This window comes from Nomascus leucogenys, chromosome 6 (assembly GCF_006542625.1).
Source record: "Nomascus leucogenys isolate Asia chromosome 6, Asia_NLE_v1, whole genome shotgun sequence".
In the NCBI taxonomy this organism is placed as follows: Eukaryota; Metazoa; Chordata; class Mammalia; order Primates; family Hylobatidae; genus Nomascus; species Nomascus leucogenys.
In genome coordinates, this window is record NC_044386.1 from 75,711,581 (window position 1) to 75,738,918 (window position 27,338).

Sequence of the window (27,338 nt, forward strand, 5' to 3'; positions counted from 1 at the left end):
AGAAACTAACAAGTGTTGCAGAGGCTATGGAGAAATTGAAACCCTTGTACATTGCTGTAGGATTTTATGTTCCAGCCACTTTGGAAGACAATCTGGCAGTTCCTCAATATGTTAAATGTAGTTACCCAGACTCAGCAACTCTACTCCTAGGTATATAACCAAGAGAACTGAAAACATATATCAACACAAAATCCTGTATACAAATGCCCATAACAACATTCATAATCATGAAAAAATGGACTCAACCAAAAGATCTATCAACTGATGAATGGATAAACAAAATATGGTATATCTGTACAATGAAATATTATTTGGCAATAAATGAGAATGGATTACTGATGTGTGCTACGATAGGAGTGAACTTTGAGCACATTATGCTAAGTGAAATAAGCTATTTACAGAAGCTCACATATCATATGATTCCATTTATATAAAATGTCCAGAATAGACCAAACTGTAGTGACAGACAATATATAAGTGACTGCCTAGGACTAGGTGAGATGGGTGGTGGATGTGGGGAGGAAAAGGGGGGAAAAGGGGAGTGACCACTACTTGGTCAGCTGGTTCATTTTGGTGATGAAAATATTCTAAAATTAGATTAGGGTGATGGTTCCACCATTCAGAGAATATGTGAAAAAACCCTGATTTGGGCACATTAAATGTGTGAATTTTATGTATGTGCATTATATCTCAAATAAAGGTGATTTAAAAACAAAGTTAAAAAGAAAGAATTGTAGCATAGAACACCTTTTGTAATTATGGGAATAGAAAGCAATTGGGACATGGCCAATGGCCAAGTACAGTGTTTGATTCCTTCATAGAAATGCTTCAGACTGGCTCCAGGTCCCTTGAGCTTAGCATTTTCAAGTTAAGGGAGAGCATGTGTCCCTGCTGTGTTGACAATAATTTCACCAGGCAACCCACAATCAGAAAGCAGGGCATGCCTGTGCTTTATTTTAGTCTTTCAATGGTGGAGCCAAGCCAGCAATGTCAGGCAGAGAGGGAAAAATATCAAGAAGGCAGATTGCCTTTAAGAATTTTACAAACTGATTTAAATATTTAATCAGCACATTTCAACCACTTTATTAATATGTTTGCATACATATGTGTGCACTAAGGCAGTGCTTTTAGTATTCAGGATAACTCATCAAGATGGTGCATACATTTCTTCCAGAGTCATGCCATCAGTCTCTGTATGAATCAATGAAGGCTGAGAATGCCAATGCTGTCACGTGTTGCCAATGACATAAGGCCTAGACCTGTTTTTGAGAGTAGGGCACGCCCTGTGAGGCAGACACAGCTGCCGAGCCTGCCGATCAGGCAGTAAAAAGAGAGTAGGTGCACCAGGTCAAAGAGCTCCAGCAAAGTGGGGATGGTGTTGTCCCAAGCATGGTTCAGAAGTGGGGAATCCAGGAGCACAGATGCAGGCAGAAAAGCAGGCATCTGGCAAATAGCCAGCTCTGGCTCAGGGAGCCCTGGTGACAGTGCCCGCAGGAGCGGGACAGAGCACCTGCCTGATGTCATGATCTAAGCAGTCACCAACCTGGGCCCCAGGCAGCAGAAACGCTAGTCTTACCCTTCCTGGAGTAATTAACCACATGAGAAGGGGTCCCTGAAGCAGGTCAACATTCACCTATCAAAGATGGAGACTGATAGGAGAACGGGTCTATCAAATCCTGGAGTGATTACCTTACTGAGCTCCTCTTTCCTGAGATCTGGATGGACTACATTTTGGGGAAGGGCGGAAGGTGTATGGGCATGGGCCATGTAGTTAGATCTGCATGGCAAGGACTCAGAGTCTAGGAGCCATTGACAAGCACCTCCACTCCTTGAAGGCCGATGACAGCTGCGGCTCTCCAAGGTTAAAGAAATGAAGACATCACTCCCTGTGTGTTGTCAGTGGCCAGGCCTATGCAGTGGAGCGCCTGGCCATTCGTGAAGATCTACAGCTGGATTAGGTGGCATTTAGCCATTCATTTTTCAAGTTTCTGTGTCTTGGAGGAAAACTGAGAGAGCACATATGGCCTAAAAGTTTCACTCCTATTCATTGATCAGAATTATAATTTTCACTTTAATGATTTGTAAATGTGTACCTTCAAGTGCTAATGTTTGCTCTGTGTTTTTAGATGGCTATCCCAAAGAAGAAATGATTTATAGATGGAGAAAAAATTCAGTGGAGGCAGCTGACCAGAAATCATGGCGGCTCTATCAGTTTGACTTCATGGGCCTCAGAAACACCACAGAAATCGTGACAACATCTGCAGGTAGGAATTTACTGAAAGACGCACAGCTCTCAAAAGCCAGAGAGGCCTAAGGCCATATGCAGTCATATCCTTACTGTACAAGCCTTTTGGGCAACCATGATACATAAGTGATATTTGAGACAAAACAAGTGATTCAAAGTGAAACTATGTTTTCATGTTTTAATTGGTATAGGAGAGGGATGTTAGAAATAATTCATATTTTTGAATCCAGGCTGTGTTTGCATAATGTCTATAAACCTAGCTATAAACTTAACCTAACTCACTACTGACCATATTTACACAAACCAATTTTGCTGATGGGGACAGTTCTGCAAATTTCCACATACATAAGAAGAATCAAATATTATTGAGAACCCACACACAAAAGAAGCTGGTGTGATATGTCCTTTGAGTTTCAATTCCTTTTATTTACTCTAAGTTTTATCTTTGAGTTTCTTTTTCAATGATTGAAAATAATTACCTACCAATTTGATTTTATGAAGTGATCATTATATGCATATTCAAAATCCTGTAATTAAATAAAAAGAGTTGTTCTGCCTATGAATATATGTGAATGTGTTTTGTTTTGCTTTTTGTCTTATGTCTTACGTTGTTTTTTGGTTTGGGTATTTAATTATTCCTAGGGTCCACTATTTCACAACTGATTTTCTTTTGGTAGGGTGTGGGTTGCAGATGGGGGTAGAGTCAGCTTTTCTACTGATATTATTTGTTAGTATGAAGAATTTGTTGGCTCTTAAAATTATCTAATAATTTATTTTATGGGTGACTAGATTAAGATGCCAGTTTTGAGAATTAATGGTAAATATCTTTAAAGCCCAGTCTTAATTCTTGGTACAACTGTAAAATAGAGAGTTATTGACACATCAAGAAAAGTCCTGAAAAAGTTACCTGATTAAGGGAGAAAAACAAAAGATTCTCTGTGAGTGTCATGGTGGAAAATTTGAGAAATGGGATCTGTGTTTAAATATTAAACAATGACAATGTTAAATAATGGAACACCACAATTTATTTAAATGAACTGTGGAGGCAGCGCAAAGGGAAACGTTTTGGGATGCTTGCTCCCAATTAAGACGCACCTACCTTAGTAATGTAATTCCCTGTCTTAGAGGCTGCAAGCACCAGCAGACCTTTGGGGTCTAAGGCCGCCTGAAGGGAGTCACCAAGCAGCAGGGAGGACTGCTCTAGCATTTAAATCCCAAAGGCCACTGCTTCTCCTTTCCTGGTGTTCTCAAAACAAAAGGAAATGCAAAGTTAAGCTGAACCCAACTGACTCAGGGGATTTTGAAACTGATTGCAAGCAAATACTAGCTCAGAAAAGTGGTAAATAGAAGGAGACAACAGATTTGAGGCAACAGTCTGAACAATTCTTGTGCTAGGTGTTACTGTGGCTCTTAAAGAAATTATAATCGATCTCTAAAGTCATATTTTTAATAAGTTTTACAACCATATTCAATCTTTTGTATAATTACACTTGTAAGGAAAATGTCCTTTGGATAATAAAAAATTCCCATTTCATATGCTCGTGACGGACGCATGGTAGCTGGAGCCCACAAGCATGAGAAATCACGCCCTGCCTGCAGCTGGGGTGTGTTGTTGTGTGTGTGCTTTTCAGGCCATATCCAGCATCAATTCAGGTATCAACAGTTCACTGTTTAATGAATATTCACGAAACACCATTGCTTGCTAAATGTGATTGACGTTTTCACAATGTGGAGGATCACCCATGGGGCTGTGTTGGCATTTTAAAGGATCCTTCTCAGATAAATGCCTTTTTATAGGCAAATGTTATTCCTTGTTTCTCAGTCTCCTAACTCAACATTATGACTATGGCAATAACACTTACTTACATAATCCCCTTTTTCCAAGAACACTAAAGCATTTGCAACACTGTCTACTTGGTTCTCACAAGTCGTTGTAAAGTTTGAAAAGGATGGATATGATTGTGCCAAGTTTTCAAGCTTATGTAAATAATTCTGCTAGGGAACTTATCTGTGAAATGGAAACACTTTGGGAAACCTCAGAATCAGGAGAATGAGATGTGACGTGCAGATGCAGGTGCATTGCCGAGTCCAGGCTCTGTGAGGTGGTCTGTGTCCATTATGGCCTCCCACCATCCTCTCACTGTGGCCACTCTGGCCCCGCCATACTTTGGGCACAGCCCTAAACAGCTGCGTTTGACTGGACCCATTTTTCTCTATTGGGATAACATAAATATCAAAAATATTATTTATGACATTCTGAGACTTGGATGTAATATATCAAATATGTTTATTTAAAATGCACAAAGACTGTTCAAAAACATTAGTCACTGAATTAGTTTCCTGGAGCTACTTTAACAATTCTACCAACTGTGTGGCTCAAACAACAGAAACAACGTGTTGTCTCTCAGTTCTGGAGGCTGGAAGTCTAAAATCAAGATGGCAGGCTTGGCATCTTCCAAGTGCCGTGAAGGAAGGATCTGCTCCAGGCCTCTCTCGTTGGCTTGCAGGTAGTATTCTCTCCATGTCCTTCTAACCTGCAGCGAATTCAAGGAAGTGAATTCTGTTCTGTTGTCTTCTCCCTGGAGGTGTCGATCCCTGTGTCTGCATTTCCTTTCTATAGAAACAGCAGTCATATTGGATTAGCCCTGCCTTCATGACCTCAACTTAACCATTTTCGAAGTCTCTATTTCCAGATAAGGTCATGTTCACAGGTACCATCGGTTAGGACTCTAACATCTTCAGGTGAATACAACTTAACCTGTGGCAGTAACCCAGAAAGTTTAGCACTTTATGAGGAGTAGCATTTCAATTGCATTGGGAAATGAGACGTTCTCTTTGTCCCAGACACATCCTTTTTACTTGGACTTCCTAGTGAGTCCAAGTGTCTTGGACTTATTTGCAGGTGTCAGTGTTCCCCCTCCAGGTGAATCTGATGATGATGAAGTTTGGAAGGCATTGGGCTAGGCTAACTTAATGAGTACAGCTGGTGGATGGTATAGAAATCACATTCATATCGGATCACAGCTTAGTCTACTAAGACTTCTGACTGGCACAGCAGTGTGCTTTGTTATGTTACTGATGGTCTTGAACAGTCTCTCTGCAGTCTTTATGCCTTCCTCAACTATTCTCCAAGGACAATTGCAGCTGACCTTTCCCTTGCACTAGCCAAAGGCCACCATGCATAATAAAAATCAGAGACCTTTTTTTCTTTTTTTTGAGACGGAGTTTCACTCTTGCTACCCACGCTGGAGTGCAATGGCACAATCTCGACTCACTGTGACCTCCCCCTCCTAGGTTCAAGCAATTCTCCTGCCTCAGCCACTCAAGTAGCTGGGATTACAGGCTCCTGCCACCACGCCTGGCTAATTTTTTTTTATTTTTAGTAGAGACGGGGTTTCACCATGTTGGCCAGGCTGGTCTCGAACTCCTGAACTCAGGTGGTCCACCCATCTGGGCCTCCCAAAGTGCTGGGATTACAGGTGTGAGCCACTGTGCTCAGCAAGTCAGAGACTTTTTGTTATCTCTTCTATATATCTATATCCATCTACCAATTGCAATAAGAAGTAAACCTCCTACATTTTTTTATTCTGATAATTTAAAATATCTGTAGGCATACCATCACTGAGAATAACCTGCAGTGAATTCAAGGAAGTGTACCTTGGAATTATCGGAAACAGGCTGATGGCAAGATGTTCAGCTTTGGTTTTCATTAAATGCTATTAATTAAAAAGAGCTAAATATATATGGATATGCATACATGTATGAGTTGATACACACACATGTATTTCCTGCTCTGTCATCTGAGAAGTCCTAGGAGCAACAACACTGCAGGACCAATAAGTACCCTTAGTGCCCAGATCTTGGTTTCTAATATCATTCTCCAATTAAAGGAACCAGGGCTCCTTGGAGAAGTGGCAGATTGTGAGGCTGCAGCAGGGAATATACAAGATGAGCCTAGAGAATCTTGCAGTTCCAGAAACTAAGACATGCTAAACATTCACCTCATACCCACCCGCCTACCCACAAAATCATGGGGCTATATCAACAGACGCCAACTAAAAGATACCACAATGGTCAAAGCTAAAAATGTGAGTAGCAAGATAAATACAGTAGTATTGGATTATAACCCAAGAATAAAATAAATATCCATGAGGCCACAGTGATGCAAATAAATGATTGAATAAATACATACATACATGGGAGGACACAGACAAATCCCTCATGCAGAATTTCACATGATTTATGTGGATGTTATTCCCTCAAGAAGGTAGGGCATAGCCCCCACTCTTTAATTGTGGGCTGCACCTGGTGACTTTCTTCCAAAGAGCGCAGGAGGAGACAAAGGAAGGAGATGTACAGAGGATAACGTCTGGTGAACACCACTCGGCCAGGTGATTGGTGAACATGGTCAGTGATTATACATGGTGATCCTATGTGCCCTGCATATGATTCTATGAAAATCCACTTTACGAGTCTGGAAAGAAGGTGGCTATGGAAAGTTATCCTCTTGGGTTGGCTCATCAGTGAAAGTCAATAATTCAAATACATATGAGCCATTATCTCAGAGAGAAAGGAAGGAAAGGCAAATGGACTCTATACTCCAGACATTTTCTAAATTTCAAAACTGTGAAAAGAAGAAAGTGAAGAAAACGAGGAGAAAGGGTCTGAAAAGCAGACTCTATCAGGGAGGGCAAGATAAGGAAAGAGCATCACTGAGGATGCACGAGGAGGGGGCGTCACGGTGAACATGCCACTGGAGCTAGAGCCCCTGGAGTTATCTGTATAGCAAGTGCAAAATAGACTGAAAAACCTGTCAAACTACAGCTCAGCCTTCAGTCAGCCCAGCCCCTGATGGCATTAAGGTGATTAGTCCCAATCTTTGGCCTGGAAAAGAGAATGATGAGCTCCCCTTGAAGGATACTAAATTTTTTATTGTAGATTTTCATACAAAAAATGCACTGTTGCCAAATGATCAAAACCCAAAAATAACACAGGTATCTGACTTTTTACCAGAAATCATGGCAACCAGAAGACAATGGAATTCCAAATGTGAAAAGGAACAGAGAATTTTCTATAAAAAGGCCAATAAAAATAATGGTGAAATAATGATGTTTTGGGGCTAAAGAAAAACAGGAAGAGCGAAAGAGATTGACTCTATGATCTCTACAGCAAGCTGCTTCTCTCCCTTGTGTAAAACCTTTATTACATTTGCAGGTTAATCCACGTCTTTGCTATATCAAGGCTGCCCGTAATGCCTATTTGAACCTGAGTCCAGTTGTCTAAAATAATTTGGGTAGAATGTGCAGCGTTTTTTTCTCACCCACAGCAGGTTTTGTGAGATAGGACTGGATATGTGAAGGCTACTTCGCAGTGGGCATACTTACGGCGAGCTGAAGGGCGCTCAGGCCAGCCTCAGAGCACGCTTAGAAGCGGCTTTTTAGTGGAAGAGATCCTAGCAAAGGCTCCCTGATGTCAGAGGAAGAGATCAAGGAAGAAGCCTGGGGCTCCAGATTAATTGCACTAGGAGCTTTCCCTCTGGTGCCTGGTTTATTATAGGACCACAAATAGGCTTCCCCAGAGACTAGTTATTAAAGTCAAAACAGTCAGGAGAAAGGCTGCTCTCGCATGGCTATGGCAAAAGCCGCATGGCTTGATGTGGACATCTGATATTTTTGAAGTTGATTCAGTCTTTACGTGTAGAAGCTTCTGTAAGTAATTCTCCAAACTCAAAAAAAGTATTCTATATATGAAGTTTTTGATACTGTGTGTTTAACACTCCAGCTAATTAAAAAATACATATATTTCCTCCGGCAGTGCCCACTAGGAGGGAGGGAGCACAGAGGGCAGGAGCTCTGGTGCTAGAGTCAGACAACACTATGCTTGAACATATCTGTACCACTTACCTGCTATGTGACCTTGGGCAATTCCTTTGACCCATCCAAGCACTCCTCTCATAAGTGAGAGGGAAACTGCCTTCTCCTTTATATGGGTATTGTGAATTTAAGTGAATGAATACATGCCAAGTACATAATTGCAGTATATATGTACAAATATTGCCTATTATTATTAACTCCATGTAGTTCCTGTGAGGGAGAATTGAGAGATTTACGCATTGTCTTTCTTTAGTAATCATCCACTAAACCAGCTGCCAGCATTTTATTCAATGAGACATGCTCCAACAGGATGCTATAGTGAGATTTATATCTTGAATGCAAATAGGAATATATGTTTAAATAGCTCTTGTAGAAAAAACTCCAAAAGTGGTTTCTTCTTGGCTTTTTGTCATATTTTTCTGAATGCAATCTGGGTAATATATCAGTCTGGGTTTGAAAGTCATAATTTTAAAAATAGCATCAGTATCTTTGTTCACAAGATTGAGTGAAAAATCTTTCAAACCCACTGTGAGTCATCCTCCATCTCTAATTGAGACAGGAAATGCGGAAAAAACCTCTTCTTGGTCTAATGAACTGCTCGTCTGCTAAGAAAATTGAAATCCTGTGATACAAATCATATCTAAATATGTTTGTTCTTTTAAAATCAGATTTAATTAATTACTCCTTCCATGGGACCTGAATAAATTATAACATTTAATATATGAAGACAGTAATATTTCTATGTAAGAGCATTTTATGTTTTTTATTTGGCTTTCACTGTATACTTTGAGCAACGTAGGACATGGGCCAATATCTTTATTTATAGATGAGGAACCAGTCTCAGCAAGATCTCAGGCATGGCCTTCAGCGGTCCACACAATATGTACTGTAGCTAGCATTAGACCCTCTCATTCTGAGGCCAGTGGCTTTTTCATGATGTCAGTGCCACAAAGAGTTAATTTGACTTCCTGTGTCTGACTCCTGGTTTCCGGAACATTTTATTTATCTATCCAGTGTTGGACTATATATACCAAACAGCATATCCCCTGGCGTGGATGATATTTTATATCATCATTTTTCCATTATGGAATTATATTACTGCTTCCAATATTTGATCAGAAGGAAAGTCTTAAATCTGTACTATCACATAAGAGAGTAGGATGATTTAAAATTATCTATAAAAGTACATTATTGTTGAGATTTAGGGCTCTGGAAACGGTTTCTCTGAAATATCGCCATGCTGAAGATGCTTAGGATCACTCATTGTTTTACATGCTCTTTTGATGACACTACAACCCTTTAAGGTAGTTAGGCCACTATCCCATGACGCAAATGACAAACTGAATCTTAAAAGTATCTTAGTTCATGAAATGCGAGGGCGAGCCATCCTGTAGCCTCGAGATAGCTGTAGAGCGCGGCGCTGTAGAATGCGCCAGGAGAAACCTGCACTGGATAAAAGCCAAACAGCCCTTGACGCCTGAGCTGAAGCTCCTGGAGCACTCGTTCCTGCCCACATCCTAGCAAGCGCTCATGCCACACTCCCATACCCTCCCAGCCCACCTGGATAACTTAGTAGTCCCTGGGCTTTTAAGCATTGATGTCATTCCTCCAGGAGGCCATTTTCAGGAGCCGCTCCCACGTCCCTCAAAGGCCAAGACAGGTTGACAGCCATTTACTTCCATAATGCCCTGATTTTGCCCCATAGTGACACTTAGCACATAGCATTGTACTGTGATTGTAACCAAGGAGGACTTGGAAGACAGAGGTTGAGAATGTGATGCTGGAGCCATCCTACCTGGGTTTAAATTCCAGGCCTGCACTCATAAGATCTGTCATCTTGGATGCATTGTCTTACTTCTGAGACACAGTTTCCTCATCTGCAAAATGGGGAGGACAATTCTAGTGCCGGCCTCAGAGATAAGGACCTTGTGAGGATTGATGAGCTTGAAAGCAGACAGCAATCATTGTCTGGCATTCATTTTATACGTTTCCCAATGAATCCACCTGTTGGTATCCCAGGGAGCTAGCAAAATAATTAGCTCAAAAAAAGTACATGAATGTTTGGAAGAGAAAATGACCCTTAATTTGTTTAGCAAATGAGTCTAAAGGTTAAACATATCCTTTTGCAAATATTTAGTTGTCATCTTAGAAAAATTAATATGGAAGCATTAAGGAGACATAGGAGTGAAGATATTGTTTTGATATTTTAGTAGCTACACTTCACTCCTGTTTATATTAATAGTTTCATTATTTAAGATTTATCCAACAATGGACTTTAAAATTTTTTTTTTATTTTACTTTAAGTTCTGGGATACATGTGCAGAACCTGCAGGTTTGTTACATAGGTATACACATGCCATGGTGGTTTGCTGCACCCATCAGCCTGTCATCTACATTAGGTATTTCTCCTAATGCTATCCTCCCCTATCCCCCCACTCCCCGACAGGCTCTGGTGTGTGATGTTCCCTGCCCTGTGTCCATGTGTTCTCATTGTTCAACTCCTACTTATGAGTGAGAACATGCGGTGTTTGGTTTTCTGTTCTTATGCTAGTTTGCTGAGAATGATGGTTTCCAGCTTCATCCATGTCCCTGCAAAGGACATGAACTCATCATTTTTTATGGCTGCATATTATTCCATGGTGTATATGTGCCACATTTTCTTTATCCAGTCTATCATTGATGGGCATTTGGGTTGGTTACAAGTCTTTGCTATTGTGAATTGTGCTGCAATAAACATATGTGTGTTTGTGTCTTTATAGTAGAATGATTTATAATCCTTTGGTTATATACCCAGTTATGGGATTGCTAGGTCAAATGGTATTTCTGGTTCTGGATCTTGAGGAATCACCAGTCTTCCACAATGGTTGAACCAATTTACACTCCCACCAACAGTGTAAAAGCTTTCCTATTTCTCCACATCCTCTCCAGCATCTGTTGTTTCCTGACTTTTTAATGATCACTATTCTAACTGAAATGAGAGGGTATCTCATTGTGGTCTTGATTTGCATTTCTCTAATGACCAGTGACGATGAGCTTGTTTTCATGTTTGTTGGCTGCATAAATGTCTTCTTTTAAGAAGTGTCTGTTCATATCCTTCACCTACTTTTTGATGGGGTTGTTTGTTTTATTCCTGTAAATTTGTTTAAGTTCTTTGTAGATTCTGGATATTAGCCCTTTGTCAGATGGATAGATTGCAAGAATTTCCTCCCATTCTGTAGGTCACATGTTCATTCTGATGATAGTTTCTTTTGCTGCGCAGAAGCTCTTTAGTTTAATTAGATCCCATTTGTCAATTTTGGCTTTTGTTGCCATTGCTTTTGGTGTTTTAGTCATGATGTCTTTGCCCATGCCTATGTCCTGAATGGTATTTCCTAGGTTTTCTTCTAGGGTTCTTATGGTTTTAGGTCTTATGTTTAAGTCTTTAATGTATCTTGAGTTAGTTTTTATATAAGGTGTAAGGAAGGGGTCTATTTTCAGTTTTCTGCATATGGCTAGCCAGTTTTCCCAACACCATTTATGTACTTTTCAGATAAGCCTAGTTTTGCCATATGGATACAAATATATGAACCAAAATTTTTGAAAGGGGCAGAGCAGATTGATTTTAGTTGGTTGATATTTATTTTTATAGACTCACACAGGCATGTAGCTTACCACAAATTTGTTTTCTATGAAAATACTGAATGCTTTCAGCAGGATTCAGATTTTAAAAGTCCACACTGCTTCTGTGCAGACAAGGGATGCCGTGGACCTATTTGGAGGCTGGCTGCCTAGGTGGGGAATTGATTCCTTAGGAGTCCCCTGGGGAGTCAGGAGCTTACATAGGTGATGTCCATCCAGCTCACCTGAAGACTCTTGGCCAGACATCCATTTTCCATCTTAATCAACATAGAATCTGAAGAAATGCAGGCCTGTTTCCTGAGATAACGAAGCTTTTGCCAGCCAGGGTCAATCTCTCTTTGCCATTATTATCACAGTAGCCGTCAATTAGATAACCTGGGTGCGTTTCCTCTTTGTCCAATGAAACTTTTCTTAATGGTTCTATTTCAACTGGTTGTCACTGATCAGACACTTCTGTGCAGGAAATTTTGAATGTACCCAAAATAGTTCCTTCCAGACCCCAACTTTCCCTGGACAACAGCACTGCTCTTCGGATGTTGCTCGGTTCCCACTTCGCTCTCCATAACAAATAAAGATATATTTATCTTTTAGACTCATTTGCTAAACAACTGACAGAGACAGGAGCATGGGAATTGTGTGGCCCCACGTGTGGCCCTTGTCCTGCCGCCACCCCCACCACCACCCCCGCTTCACACTGTTCTTGCCCCATTTCTGTGGCCATTGAAGATGTCTGTCGTCGGAGTCATACTACATTGGACTTAGTAGTTCACCTTCTCCTTTTGATTTGCTCTAAACCAGGAGAAGACTCACTCCATTTATCAGAACACCACACATGAGAGGAATGCAGGAATGCAGTCGTTTTGCAAGCACCTGGCCCTTGGCAGGGGCGCTCTCATGCCCTCCTTCCTCGCTGTGCTGCTGAGATGCTCACACTGGTCTGGGTGGAAGCACACAAGCCCAGCTTCCTCAGCCCTCAGTGGCACAGCGTCAGCCCCACACTGCGGCCCCTGCCTTCAGTGGCCTCGGGGCTCCCCTTCCCAGAGGGAATCCAAACATTCGTTCAGTCAACCTACTTACTCTTCCCAGGGAAGAAAAATTCGTAATTCAAGAAGCCACACAGTCAGCTATGCTAGCAGCCAAGCACCTCCCAGCCTCAGACAGGCAGCCCAGTCCAGTCCTGGCTAGGGTTTTCCTTGTAATGACAACTCAAAGTTTACATCTCCCTTCCTGTCCATAGGGGATTTCCTTGAGTATCACCTCATGTGTCATCATACAGAAACCAAAAAATTCTACTGCCACCTAGATTCTACAGTTAATATTTGTTTTATTACTTCCTTTAAGCTATCCATCCATTAATCTTTGGATTTCAAACATCTGCTGATTGGCAGTAAGACCAGTATGTACTTGTGTTCAGTTAGTATTTTATGGTAAAATTTAAGTATAAGGACAATAAAATGTAAAAATTATATGTCCATGTAATGCTTAAATGTCTATTCCTCAAAGAAGTAATTACCAGTAAAAAAGTGTGATCAGAACAAAAAACAGACAAACAAAAAGAAGCCACAGAGTCTGAGGAAAAGCCTCACTGAAGTAAGAATTACAAGGACATTGAAAGTCACCTCTGTTACTCCCTGTAGTCATACTTCAAATATGTGGGCTATTTAGGCAGTTTGCATAGCTCTAAATTTTCTTCTTGTTACCCCATGTGCCCAATGCTACTGTTATTTACAGAATTTATTTTTTAGTCATATCCCATATGACTTGTGTAATTTTATTTATCAAAGCCTTGTTATCAAACCATGTTGGGGTAATTTATTGGTCTTTCATACCAAAAGCCTTTGTTTTATCAATACAAAACAAAAAGCTGTAGAGGTTTGGAGTTTATCCAGAATTGCACAGCGTTGTGATTAGCCCATTTGTCAGGACTAATTATGCTCAACTTAGAACAAAGTCTCTTTTTAAAAAGTAGCTAGCCAGCCCCCAATTCTAATGAGGACTTAGAGCCACAGACTTGGCTTGGAATTCATCATAGTTCCCTGAGTATGTGTCAAGTAGAAAGAGAGGGCACATTCCAACTGCTCTTTATTTCTTCTGTAATAAAGTCACAGATAAAAGGAGCATGAAAAGCATGCTTTGGTCTTGGTTTAAGTCTCACTTCAAAAGAATCTGAAGATGATGTGAAGTTAATGCGCTGCTCCCAGGACATCATAAGATGGCTAGGCATGCAGCCCAGGGTGACTGCAGCAGCTGCCAGCCCTGGCTGTGGGATCCGGGGCAAGTCTAAGGAGAGAGAGCAGTTGAGTCTGGAAGCCCTGTCCCAGCCTCTGCCTAGCACAGGGCTTCTTTTTCTTTCTGCTATTTTAACTAAGCTGGAGGCCCCAGTGTATTCTAGGGAATCAATCTTCAAATAACTGCTGATTCCATGCAGTGATGTTGTTTGTTTCATAAGTAGATTTGCTTTAATAAAGTAGAACATCTATTTGTTCAAGACATATATATTCATGTTGTTCTTTGTGTTGATGAGAGAACCACTGACCGACATCTGTGCACTCGCTTTGTGCATGTAAAGGCTGGCCTTAGGCTCTGCACTTCCTGTTTAGCTTGTCTGCCATCTATGAGATTCTGTGTCTTCAATTCACAAGCTGTTCAACAGCCCCTAAGAAAAAGGGCAATTTGTATTGAATAAGAAGACTAAGAAAGATTTAGTCATTTTGAAAAAGAAAATGCTCATAATATAATGTTAGGTAAAAATAGTTGTATAAAATCTTCTATATTGTTTTATGTGTTTGTATTGGGGTGTGGATATGCACCAAAATAAAAAATACCCTTGAGACAAAATTGTAGTGGTGGCTTTTCTCTCATGTCTTCATACTGCTTTTCTTCTTAAATTATTGATGCATATTCCAAATGATTTAAAATTTTGCTTTAAAAAATCTTCAAAATCACAGAAAAATACATAGAAGAAAACAACAAATCTCCATCTCCACCAGTCTTTGTTAATATCTTGGTACATATGTTTCCAGAGTTTTGTTTTAACATGAGACATACTCTTTTTCATACAATAGACTTGATTTCATATTTTTAAAAAAACCTCAAAAGTGGGGAAAAGTATAAACATGAGAATTTTTTTTAAAAAAACTTAAATTCTATCTCCTAGTAAAAATCACAGCTAATATTAGGTAGATGTCTTTCAAAACAATCTTCAATGAATTCACACAGACAGATTCATAGACCAATATGCAGACAGAAAATGTAGCAATGTTTGATAACAATTTTGTACAATTAATGTTATTTTAAAAAGTAAATAGGATTTTTTTGGATTCTATTAGAATAAAAAAAGAAAATAGAGGAATTAAAACTTCAAACAAGTGGGTTTTTTTATCAACAAATATATTATTTTCTGAAAGATTGCTCTGAAGTTAAGAAAAACAATTTTAAAGATTCAGAGATAGAAATATATTATTATCTGAAAGATTGCTCTGAAGTTAAGAGAAACATTTTTAAAAGATTCAGAGATAGAGTAATTATTAGCTATATTCTTCAATTTTAGACAGAATCAATAGTCTCAACACTATGAAAAATGAAGTAACGCCAATACCTTCCAGCCAGAGATTGTTAAGAACACACTGACAGTTGATTGATTGGGATGATTACTTGTTGCAGTGAAAGAACACATATCATGGGGAACCATGGGACACCTCAGTAAGAGGGAAATAAAGGAATTATTGTAGGTCTTAAGTGTTTGGATGGAAGGTTTGAGGGACTAAGGCTTGGCTCTCGACTGGATTTTATCAGGAAGCCGTGGTTATTCTGGTTTTATAAAAGAATGGATGTTGAATTTTGTCTACTTTTTCTTTACCATTTGATGTGATCATATGATTTTTTCTTTGTTAATATTGTGGGTTGCATTGATCGATTTTCAAATATTGAATCAACCTGAAATCCCTGGAATAAATCTCATTTGGTCACTGTAAATAATTACGTCTATAAATTACTGAAGGTATAACTACTCTCATAAATATTAATGCAAAATTCTTAACAAAATATTAATATTGTTAATATTAACAATACAACATTAATATTATCAATTCAATATTAATATTGTGTCAATTTGATAATACTTGTTAATATTTTGTTAAGAGTTTTTAATTAATATTTATGAGAGTAATTCTGGCCTCATAAAATGAAGAGAGAAGTGTTCCCTCCTCTCATATGTCCTGGAAGAGTTCGTGTAGAATTGGTGTTAATTCTTTTTTAAACATTTGGTAGGATTCTCTAGGAAATAATCTGGGACTGAAGATTTTTTGTCGGGAATTTTAAAATTATGAATTCAATTTACTTAATGATTATAAGACTATCCAAATGCCTTATTTTATATTAAGTGAACTAGGGCAGTTTGTCCTTTCCTATAAATTGGTTTATTTCATATAAGCCACATTTATGTTTGAGAAGTTGTTATACTATTCCCTGATTATCCCTCTGATGTCCTTACAAGATCTGTAGTTTTCTGTTTTATTTCCAATATTGGTAATTTGCTATATCTTTTTTGGGGGGCCAGTTCTCCTAGTGGTTTGTTAATCTTATTGATAGTTTGGAGAATCATCTCTTTGTTTCTTGTTTTTCTTCTTTATCATTCTGAGTCATCAATTCCATTAATTTCTGTTCTTTATTGTTTCCCTTATTCCACTTGATTTGGGTTTATTTTGTTCTTGTTTTTCTGGTTTCTAAAAGTGGGAGTTTAGATTATTGATTTCAGACTTTTCCTCTTTCCTGAAGTGTACATTTAGTGCTATAAAACTCTCATTAAGCACTTCTTTAGCTGTATCCCACACAGTTTGATGTCTTTTATTTCACACTCTACTAGTATGGACATTTTATCAGTTTAATTTTAGTGTAGAAGCCACATCTCATTTTACATCTTCTATAGCCACTAAACAGTAATTCCTCCTCCCCCCAGCCCATGGGAACCACCTTACTACCTTCTCTTTCTATGACTTTGACGACTTTAGATACTTCATATAAGTGGCATCATACGTATTTGTCCCTTTGTGGCTGGCTTATTTCACTTAGCATAATGTCCTGGAGGTTCATCCATGTTGTAGCCATGTGACAGGATTTTCTTCTTTTCTAAGGTTGCATAATATTCCATTGTAAGTATATGCCATATTTTTAAAATTCATTCATGCTTTGATGGATATTTGAGATGATTCCACCTCTTGGCTATTGTGAATGATGCTGTTGTGAACATGGGTATGCAAATATCTCTTTGAGACCCTGATTTGAGTTCTCTTGGATACACATACATTTAGAACCACATTGAACAGTTTTATAATATTTGCTTCAACTATCAACATAAATTAGAAGACTCAAGACAAGGAAAGTCTGTTGTATAATTCTTTCCACTGATCTCCCCTGTGTTCTGTTGATCTCATCCATTGAATTTTTAGTTTTGTTTATCGTACATTTCAATTTTAAAATTTCATTTGATTATTTTTGTGTCTCCTATACCTTTGCTGAGAGTCTCTATTTGTTTCCAAAGCGTTTGTAATCTCTTGTGAAAGCATTTTTTGATGGCGACTTTAAAAATTCATGTAAAATTCCTCACATCTTTGTCACCCTGGTGCTGGCATCTGTTGATTGTCAATTTCTTATTCTCTGTGTAGCAAACTGTTTTTTATTGAAAGCTGGACATTTTGGATGTTTTACTATTGGCTGTGAATCTTTCTAAAATGTTGTATGAAGCCTCTTTTGACACTGCTCTAGTGAGGAGGAGAGGGACATTGTCTCCTTACTTGCAGGTGGGGGTAGAAGTCCAGGTTACCTACTTGGCCTTCAGTGATACTCCATGGGTAAGGTGCTCCTTGGTCTTTCTGGGCAGAGGTAGGAATTTGATTTCTGCACTAAGCCTCTGCTGATGCCACTCTGGCTTGGAGGGGTTTGGATTTGACACTGTGCCAGAAGCGCTCATGGCCACCTGGCAGGTATGGAAGTCTTGGGTCCTCTCTTGACCTTCTCTCATGCTGCCGTAGTGGAGGAGTGGGGGAACACATTACAACAGAACACTGGGCAAGCCTAGCTTCCTTATTTGGCCTTGGCAGGAGTGAGTGAGGCTGAGGCCACAGGCTTTTTCTAGGATGTGTGGCTGGAATCAAGTGGTTATTGTCTAAAGTGTTCTGTTGTGTGAGGCTGCCACTTTCTTGTGTCTTTACCTAGGGAGAATCAGCCTTTGTTGGACATTGTCTGTACTTGTTGGTGCTCCCAGGTTGCTGGCTTTTTCAGCCCCTATTCTGGGTTGTGTGATGCAAAAAGACAACCCAGGGAAATAATCTTCATGTCTTTCCTCGGGTCCCAAAGTCCCTAGCTGGTCTTCTCCACATTTCAAAGTGTTATGATTATTTCATATAAATATGTAGGTTTATTAGTTTTATTTAGCTTAGTGGATAGGGTAAAGTATGTAGACTTCATCTTCTCAAAGCGAATGTCCAAAAAAGAGGTAATTGTATGCTTGGGTATCATAATAAATCATATCTAAAAGGGAAGACGAGGCCAAGGCTGAGTCTGTAATCAGTAGAGGAGCAGCAGCCACTCGCATAGGCAGGATGTAGGAAAATGTTTGGTGATTCTTTTGGCTTAGACAATGTTTATGCTTTGTCTCTGTTTAGATAAAGTGGTCTTCTTTTGGTCTTGATATATCAGGGTCACAAAATATCCTTGTCTAATGATGATGTTCTGTGAAAATTTTATGCTCAAAAGGAAAACACCAAGTCTGTCTGAGTGCCAGGCAGGGTCTCAGCAGCACCAAGCCCTGGCCCATTGCACCAGTCCAGCGCCCAGACACGGGAGGCTGCTGTCCTCTTTCCCACAGACACGGTCACTCTCAGATTTCCTCTCATCAATATCCCTCTCATGGCTAGTTAGTGCTTATATTATTACTTTTTCATTGTTAGGTTCTATAAATGCCAAGTTATCTTTTAAAATTCTGTTTTCCAAGGTTGTTTTGCACTGGTTTATATTTAAGTGAATTCAGCAATTACTGTGCTTCCTGATATAATACTTCCTTCCTTTCTGAGTTCTTAACTTGGGTGGGATTTATTTTTAAGTAATTTCTCTTACGAAAGACTCATGGGTGCTGTATTCCGGAATTTGTTTCCTTTTGAGAATGTCTGCCCATGTATTGATTCTTTAATTATACCTTGACTGAGTCACAGTGTCTCTCCCACAATATCTTATAGACATTATTCTAGTGTCTTCAGGCCTTGATTATCGTTTTGGAGAACTTGGAGGCCAAACTCATGCTTTCACCTTGGAAAAAATGTGCCTTATTTTACTGAATGCCTAAATTTCTTTATTCTTAAATGAGAAAATTTTATTTTAAAAAAGCTTACATGTGAAAATGATTCAGAGTTCAGAAAAGTATGTATTATTTTAATTGGCAGATTTGGTGTTCCTATTTCTTTGATTAAGGTAGAGTTTTATGTATGATTTTTTTGATATGTTGTGTGTTTCATATGAGTGTTTCCTACCCTATGAACACCAGGTAATTTAGATTGGATTGCCTTTCTGGCTTTCATATTTTTGTCTTACTTCTAATGGCTTTAATTCCATTTTCCCCTGTGTGTGCTACATTCACAATGATTTCTTCCAGGTCCATTATTGAAACTTCACCATTGTCTTTTTCATTCCTCAATGTTTCTGACAAAGGTAATCATCTGCAACAGGTTTTTGATTCTAAGTTTGTTGACTTAGGTCTGCAATCAGGATATCCTGTTTGTCTCATTCTGTTGTTTCATTATCTCATTTTAAATAATTATTTTTATAAATTATTCACTTCTTTTCTTATGCTACTGTGTGAATAAACTCAGGGAAGTCACTTTCCTTTTCTCTGAGTTATGTTTTCTTAGGATTTATGTCTTGATTTGTCATATATGTGACATGCCTACCCATGTTCCCTTCCTTCTGTTTCTTTCCTTCTCCCTCTTTCCTTCCTTCCTTCCCTCCACCACCTGGCATGGAGTGTCTGTTCCTTTCTTCCTTCAGACTGTGAGACTAGTGTTTGCTGCTTTTACACTACACTTTGCCTTTCCATAGCTAGTCTGGCTTCTCGGGAGAAAGCTGAGAACTCTCCTCTCTGCTTCTAAATTCTTTGTTTCTTTCTGATTTTAAAGCTTTGTGATTGATTGTAACATTTGTTTTTATTTTCTTCTGCGTAACATTTTCTCCTTTACTTCTTTCGTCATTGTGTGTGACATCCAACTCCAATTCCATTAGATGTGTTCATCTTTTTTTTTAAATTAATTAATTAATTTATTTTTTGAGACAAAGTCCCACTCTGTCTCCCAGGCTGGAGTGCAGTGGTGTGATGTCGGCTCACTGCAACCTTCGCCTCCCAGGTTCAAGCGATTTTCCCGCCCCAGCCTCCCGAGTAGCTGCGACTATAGGTGCATGCCACCATTCCCGGCTAATTTTTTGTTTTTTTAGTAGAGACAGGGTTCACCGTGAGGCCAGGCTATTTGAGGCCAGGCTGGTCTCAAACTCCTCACCTCAGGTAATCCACCCACCTCAGCCTCCCAAAGTGCTGGGATTACAGGTGTGAGCCACCACGCCCGGCCAGATATGGGTTCATCTTTGACTCCAACTTCCTGGAAAGCTGAATCATAAGTCTTATCAGAAAGATGGCAGCTTTAGTTTTCATGGTGATCACTGTGACTGTCCGCCACTCTGTCCAGAAGGCTTGTCTCTGACTCCCACGACAAGCATCGCCTTTTGCGTGATATGGCTGTGCTTAGTCCAGCCTTTGGCTGTAATTTGGTAAGAAGATATCTGTTAATCAGTACTTTCTCATGGAGCAGACCTCGTCAGTTACAGTGGTGCTAAGGGCGGTGTTTTCGGCATCCCAAGATAACCAACCCCATATTCCTTGGGGTATGCATTTGTCATATTTATAATTACAAATTAAAACAGTTCTTAGAATATTCAGGATTTAATTTGATACAAAGATATAAGACTAATTCTAGGATATTGAAAACCCAGATCAATTAAGTGGTTCTTTGTTCTTATTCTAAGCACTAATTGATCTCAGACAAAAAATTCCCCAGAAGGAGTCTCAGGAAACAAAATGCAGTGCATGCGGAGATTGGCCTCCTAACGCCCTCCTGCCCATTCAGATCTCCCATTATTGAAACAATAGCGCCACATAGCAAGACAAATCACTGACTATAAACGATGCAGTCCCTGAAGAGAGGACACTCAATTAAAAAAAAGTCCAGCCCCAGTCTGAGGATTAGGCTTGCATTTGTTTTCAACAGCCAACTCCCTTTTGATATAAAGCTATTGTTTTAATGGAAATGTTTATGTCGGAGTAAGAGGCAGTACAGTTCTGAGAATATTTGATAAGCCGTAAGCATGAGCATCAATTAAGCTCGTAGCTCTTACTGAAGGAATTTGATACAAATCATAAATTTCACTCACCTCATTCTGAAAAGCCTGAAAAGTGTCACACAATGTCTACAACTTCAGCATATTTTAAAAACAAAGCTAACATGTGCTGATACTTCCCATGGCTTAGGCCCTGTTCTGGGGGCTTTACGTTTATGATTTCTTCTCAAAAACAGTAAGAGACATGGATACTGTTATTATTCCCCTTTCACTGATGAGGAAAGTGGAACAGAAATTGGACACAGCCAAAATCCAGGCAGTACAGTCCCTGTGGCTGTGTGTCTAAGTATCGTGCTAGACTTACTCTGCTTTACAGAATATGAGTTTTGATGATGCGTGACCAAACACACAGGCAATTCTGATAGGCAAAGAGAACAACACAGTTGCATTTGAATCTGCAAGGCACGTCAGAAAGTCAGCAGGTGCTGAGAATATGCGAAAGGGTGAGAAAGGCAGGGAGACCCGAGTCCACAGCAGTTCCTACTTAGGTCATGTCTCCCTTAACCTATTTATCCATGTGGCTGCCAACTGAAGCGGGGATCCAGCATTCCATTCATTTATGCCTGATATTGCATAATCACCTGGTATAGGTAATGTCTCTTGCTAGGCACTGACAATGAATCAGTGAGTGAAGGAAACACAGGCCCAGCTCTCACTGTCGGGAGGATGAACATTAATCGAACAGTGTCACAGATAGGTACAAAGTCACAATTCTGATGAGCCGAGGAAAGCCCACAGGCAGAATTCTCTGTAAGCAGATGTGGATAGGGGAGCCTGAGCTCACCCCAGGAATCAAGAAAGAGACCTTGAAACCGAGACCCAAAGGATGGGAGGAGCTTGCCAGGCAAAGGCTGCCTCGGACCTGGTGGAACAGGTGACTCTGGGCGGCTGGGCTGCTTGAGAGCCAAGTCCCCTGGCAGAGGATGCACAGTGTGTCCCTGCTGCAAAAAGAGGGTCAGTGTTTGGGACACACAGAGCAAGGAGGCACGGAAGAGCAGCACTCAGAGAAGCAAGCTCATTTCTTTCTGCGTGGGGAGTGGACCTTACGTATCAGCTGATTTGAGCTGGGCAGAGAGTGACCAGGAAATGAGCACGAGGAAATTGAATGCAGGGAATTCAAGGCTGAACTGAAGGGCAGGGAAGACAAACAGGGGATAGTGAGATACCCCAGAGATGATCAAGGATGGAAGCACCCTCATGCCCAGCCTGGTAGGACAGAGGCAGCAGGCACTGTTGCTAGAGGCCTGGTTCACAGCAGCTCCCAGAAGCCAAGACAGCACCCAACACACAGCCCAAGGCAGAAGGGGAGGAGAACCGCCCTGACTTCCCTCCTGCTCCACGCTGCCAGCTACGTTTCCCACCGGGACTCCCCTTAGCCATGCACTGGGGAGCTGCAGAAACAGCCACACCTGTCAGTCTTCGAAAGGTACAGAGTGGTGCAAGAGAGAGGTGAGGAATGGATCTGTGGGCAAAGGCCCAGCACCAGCCAGACATTACGTAAACATGTGCTAAATAAAGCAGGCCCTTATATTCCCAGCCCCTAAGACGCCTTTCCTGTTGGGATCTTCCCTAAGCCCCACCTGCTAATTTAGTCCTAAAAATGTATCCAGCCTACTCCATGTTCTCATTTATTTTTACTTCAGGATACATTCCCCTGTTGTATCAGTTAAGTGAGTGCAAACTTTGCAGTGTTCAGTACCACAGTCTGATCATCTGCATTCATCAGATCACTAAGTTTCTAATATTTTTAGTGACCTGCAGGTGTAATTTGTATTTGCTGTTAAAAAAAATTAACCCAAGAATCTTATATAAGAGGAAATGGAAAGGTAAAAGATGACCTTAGATTTAGCCTGGGGAGGCTGTCTGAGAAAAATAAGAAGTAATGTATGTTTCTTTTTTTTTTTTTTTTTTTTTTGAGACACAGTCTCACTCTGTCCCCAGGCTGGAGTGCAGTGGCACGATCTCGGCTCACTGCAAGCTCCACTTCCCGGGTTCACACCATTCTGCCTCAGCCTCCCGAGTAGCTGGGACTACAGGCGCCCGCCACCATGCCCAGCTAATTTTTTGTATTTTTAATAGAGACAGGGTTTCACCATGTTAGCCAGGATGGTCTCGATCTCCTGACCTCCTGATCTGCCCGCCTTGGCCTCCCAAAGTGCTAGGATTACAGGCGTGAGCCACTGCGCCCAGCCAAAGTAATGTATGTTTCTAAATGTTGAAATGCATGGTAGAAGCAGATTAGCACCTTTGTCCCTGAAGAGCACAGACATCAACCACAGTGATGTAACCAGAACAGACTCTTTTCTAAGCAAGCTCTACAAGTCTTCCTGGAATATTCCCTGCAGATAGTTATGGGATGAAACGAGCATCAGGCTAGTCCTCGAGGCTGCCTTTTAGAGCCTCAATGTCAGTCACCTCAGAGACGTTTTAAACCCTTCTCCCAGATATAATGAGTTCCATTCCAAGTGAGCTCATTCTCCTGCAATCTACTGTATTTAAGTCAGGCCTCCTGAGTGACAGCTCATCTCTCATTCTTGAGTTGAATGGATTCCATCACCCGTGAAAAATCCCGAAGCCTTAGGACACACGATCTGAACAGATTTATACAAAGGAAAATATGCTCATGAAACATCTCAGCCTGGCTCTCCTCATCTTCTGCATCCTTCAGGTATTTATAGCTGAGTCCAAGTTCTGTCTCGTTTGGTTGTGTGCAAGCACCTTTGAACACTTAGGGATGAGAAACAAAGAGTTTTCATTTCAGGTACACCTCTGGTTTGTTATACTGGAATCACCTACAAGCAGGACAAGAGTGTGGGATGTGATATTGAGACAATGACAGCTTTTAGGGGACAGCACTTGCTTCCTCCCCCATGAGTCTTGCATACCCATGTTGAAGTATTCTCAAACATTAGCTTTCAGTGGTCTCAACCCATAGGGGCCAAGTAACAAGGTGAGTCCTCCCAGGACCGAAGCCACAGTCACTAGCATCAGAACACTCTAAAAGTAAGGTCAAGCTCAAGGTAGGACAGTGTGTAATGTGTAGATAATAAAAATTAGATGGCTTAGGTCAAAGAAGCAAATCAAATTTAACATGAAGTCTAAATTACAACCATGGATCATGTTAACTAAGTTTATTTTCATTCAGTGTTTATATTCAGTATCATTTTTATTCAGTGAATAATACTTTGTAGCTTATATGTTGATTTATTGTTTGATCCATAGGCTGTTTAATGATTTTATTTAAAAATGATTTTATATTGAAATTTAGTTGTAAGAAAAAATACTGAGATCCCACGCACCCTTTATTCAGTTGCCCCAGTGGTAATTGTGTCTGGAAAAACACACACTCAAAGTGCTTTATCCTATTCTGTCACTCAACAGCAACAATCAATACAGATTTCTGTGACCAAATGTGTGGCTTTTTTCCCCATATCTCAAGCATGCAATCAGTTCTGCCGGGGACACCAGCTGGGTGTCCTCCTATACAATTCTAACACTCTCTACCTGGAGATAGCATCAAATCCCAAAGGTTGAGGGCTCAGTCCTTAAAACCACCCCACACTTAAGACACTAGTCTCAAGTCCAGGCCTCCAGAGCTTCTGACCAACGGGCTTCAAGTTGGGGTTCTCACAGCCCCGTCTTTGGGTTTGATCAATTTTCTGGAATGGCTCACAGAACTCAGGGAAATACTTATTTCAGATTACTAATTTATTACAAAGGATATTTCACAGGATACAAATAACCAGGCTGATGAAGAGATACGTAGGGCGAGGTCTGGAAGGGTCTCAGGGCAGGAGCTTCCCTCCCCATGGAGTTGGGGTGTGCCACCTGCATCTGCACGTGGGTGAGTTCTCGTTCCTGTTCCCGTCAGCCTCCACATGTTCCACCATCTGGAAGTGCTCAGAACCCTGTCCTTTGGGACCTCTTACAGAGACTTTATTACATAGGCATGGCTGGTTAAACCGATGGCCATTGGTGATCAACTTAACTTTCAGCTTTCTCCTCTCCCTAGAGGTTGGGGAGTGAGGCTGAAAGTCCCAGCCTTCTAATCCTGCCTTGGTCTTTCAAGTGACTAGCTCCATCCTGAAGGTGCCTAGGGGCTGCCCGCCATCAGTCAATTATTAGCACACAAAATCGGCATCACCTGGGAGATGCGAAGGATTTTTGGGGTTGCGTGACAGAAAACAGGGATGAAGCCAAATATATATTTCACAATGTTATAGTAATGCTTTGGGGGAAAGGGGACCACCACAACCATAATACAGGCATGAATCCAGTCAAGATACAAAACATTTCGATCACCACATGGGCCTCTCATTGAGACCTTTTATGCCACACCCACTTTGCTCCCACCTTCACACCCTCTTTAACTCTCTGCACCCCTAATCTGCTCTCCATTTCAAGAATCCTGTATCAATGGAATCATATAAAATGGAACTTTTGGATTTGGCTTTTTTTTTCCTTTTTTTCACTCAGAATAATCTTCTGGAGATTTGTCCAAGTTATTGAATGTACAATAATTTGGCTTATCCCAAGGCTCAGAATACAGTCTATTTGATGTGCACATACCAAGAATGTGTACTCTGCTGACATTGGGTAGTGTTCTATAAATGCAACTTAGGTCAAGTTGATTTCTAGTGTTGTTCAAATCTTTTGTATTCTCACTTATTTCCTGTCTGCATGTTCAAGCATTTATTGAGAGAGAAGTACTGAAATCACTAAGCATAATTGTAGATTCATCTATTTCTCCTTGCAATTCTGTCCATTTTTATTTCATGAATTTGGAAGCTCTATTATTAGGTGCATGAATGTTTGGGGTGATTATTTATCTTGTGCCACTGACCCTTTTTCATTAGGAAATGAACTTCTTTATCTCTTATGGTGTTCTTTGCTCTAAAATCTACTTCGAGATTAATATAGGCTCTTGAGCTTCCTTTGATTATTATTAGTACAGTAAAACTTTTATTTAATCCTTTTAATTTTAATCTATTATTGTCTTTATTATTAAACTTTTTTTCTTATAGGTAACCTGTAGTTGGATCTTGCTTATATATCCAAATTGAAAAACTATGACTTAATTTGAGTATTTGCACAATTTATATTTGATGTAATTATTGACACTTTTGGTTTTAATCTGTGATCCTCCTTTTTTGTTCTATTTCTCCTCTTTTTCTCATCTTTTGTTCTTTTTCCCCTCTACTTCTTGTCTATTTTTTGTTCACATTCTTCCTCTTCTTCTACCTTCTTTCATATTGATTGAACATATTTTATGATGCCATTTTATCTTCATAGTTACCTTTTGAGATAAAACTTTTTGACTTGTTATTTTAGCAGTTTATTTTAGAGCTTATTGTATACATCTTGAACTTATCACAGGGTACCCTTAAATATTTTGCCACTTTATGTATGATGTAAGAATTTTACAAGAGTAAACTTATATTTCTCCATCCCAAACTTTGTCCTATTGTGATTATACATTTTACTTTTGCGTATGTTAAATATCATACTACATAGTTAATATTTTTGTTAAAGAGATTTAAATAGAATGAAAATAAACTTTATTTCCCAATGTAGTTACCATTTCCAAGACTGACATTTCATTTGTGTGGATCCAGATTTCCATTTGGTGTCTTTTTTTTTCTTCCCCCACCCCTGCCCCAACAAAGATTTCCTCTAACATTTATTGTACTGTGGGCTTGCTAGTGATCAATTCAGCCTTCAAGTCTAGGAAGTCTTTATTTTGCCTTCATTCTTTGAACATATATTTGCCGAGTATAAGCTTACAAGTTAACAGGTTTTTAAAAATTTCTCCTTCGAAATAATTTTTGATTTACAAGAGAATTTATTTACATTTATTTACATTTACTTTCCCTTAATGTTAATATTTTACTTTTCCACAGCAAGGTTATCAAAACTAAAAAATTAGCATGGGCACAATACTCTTAGTTAAACTACAGTCTCTATTCAGACTTGACCAGTTTTTCCACTAATGTATTTTTTCTGTTCTAGGATCCAATTCTTGATACCACATTGCATTTAGTTTTCATATCTCTTTAATCTCTTCAAATCTATGATAATTTGTTTTTTATGACCTTGACACTTTTGATCACTACTGGTGAAATATTTTGTAGAATGTCCTCAACTTGGTCTTGTCTGTTTTCTCATGT

At 39.8% G+C, this 27,338-nt stretch overlaps 1 protein-coding gene across 1 annotated transcript in view; it reads left to right on the plus strand.

Moving 5' to 3' along the window:
* Positions 1-27,338, plus strand: part of GABRG3 (gamma-aminobutyric acid type A receptor gamma3 subunit) — a 562,783-nt gene that overhangs the window by 500,342 nt on the left and 35,103 nt on the right. The window contains exon 6 of the mRNA XM_003272775.2: positions 2,127-2,264. Coding sequence (XP_003272823.1) covers positions 2,127-2,264 — 138 coding nt within the window. The remainder of the gene's footprint in view (positions 1-2,126; positions 2,265-27,338) is intronic.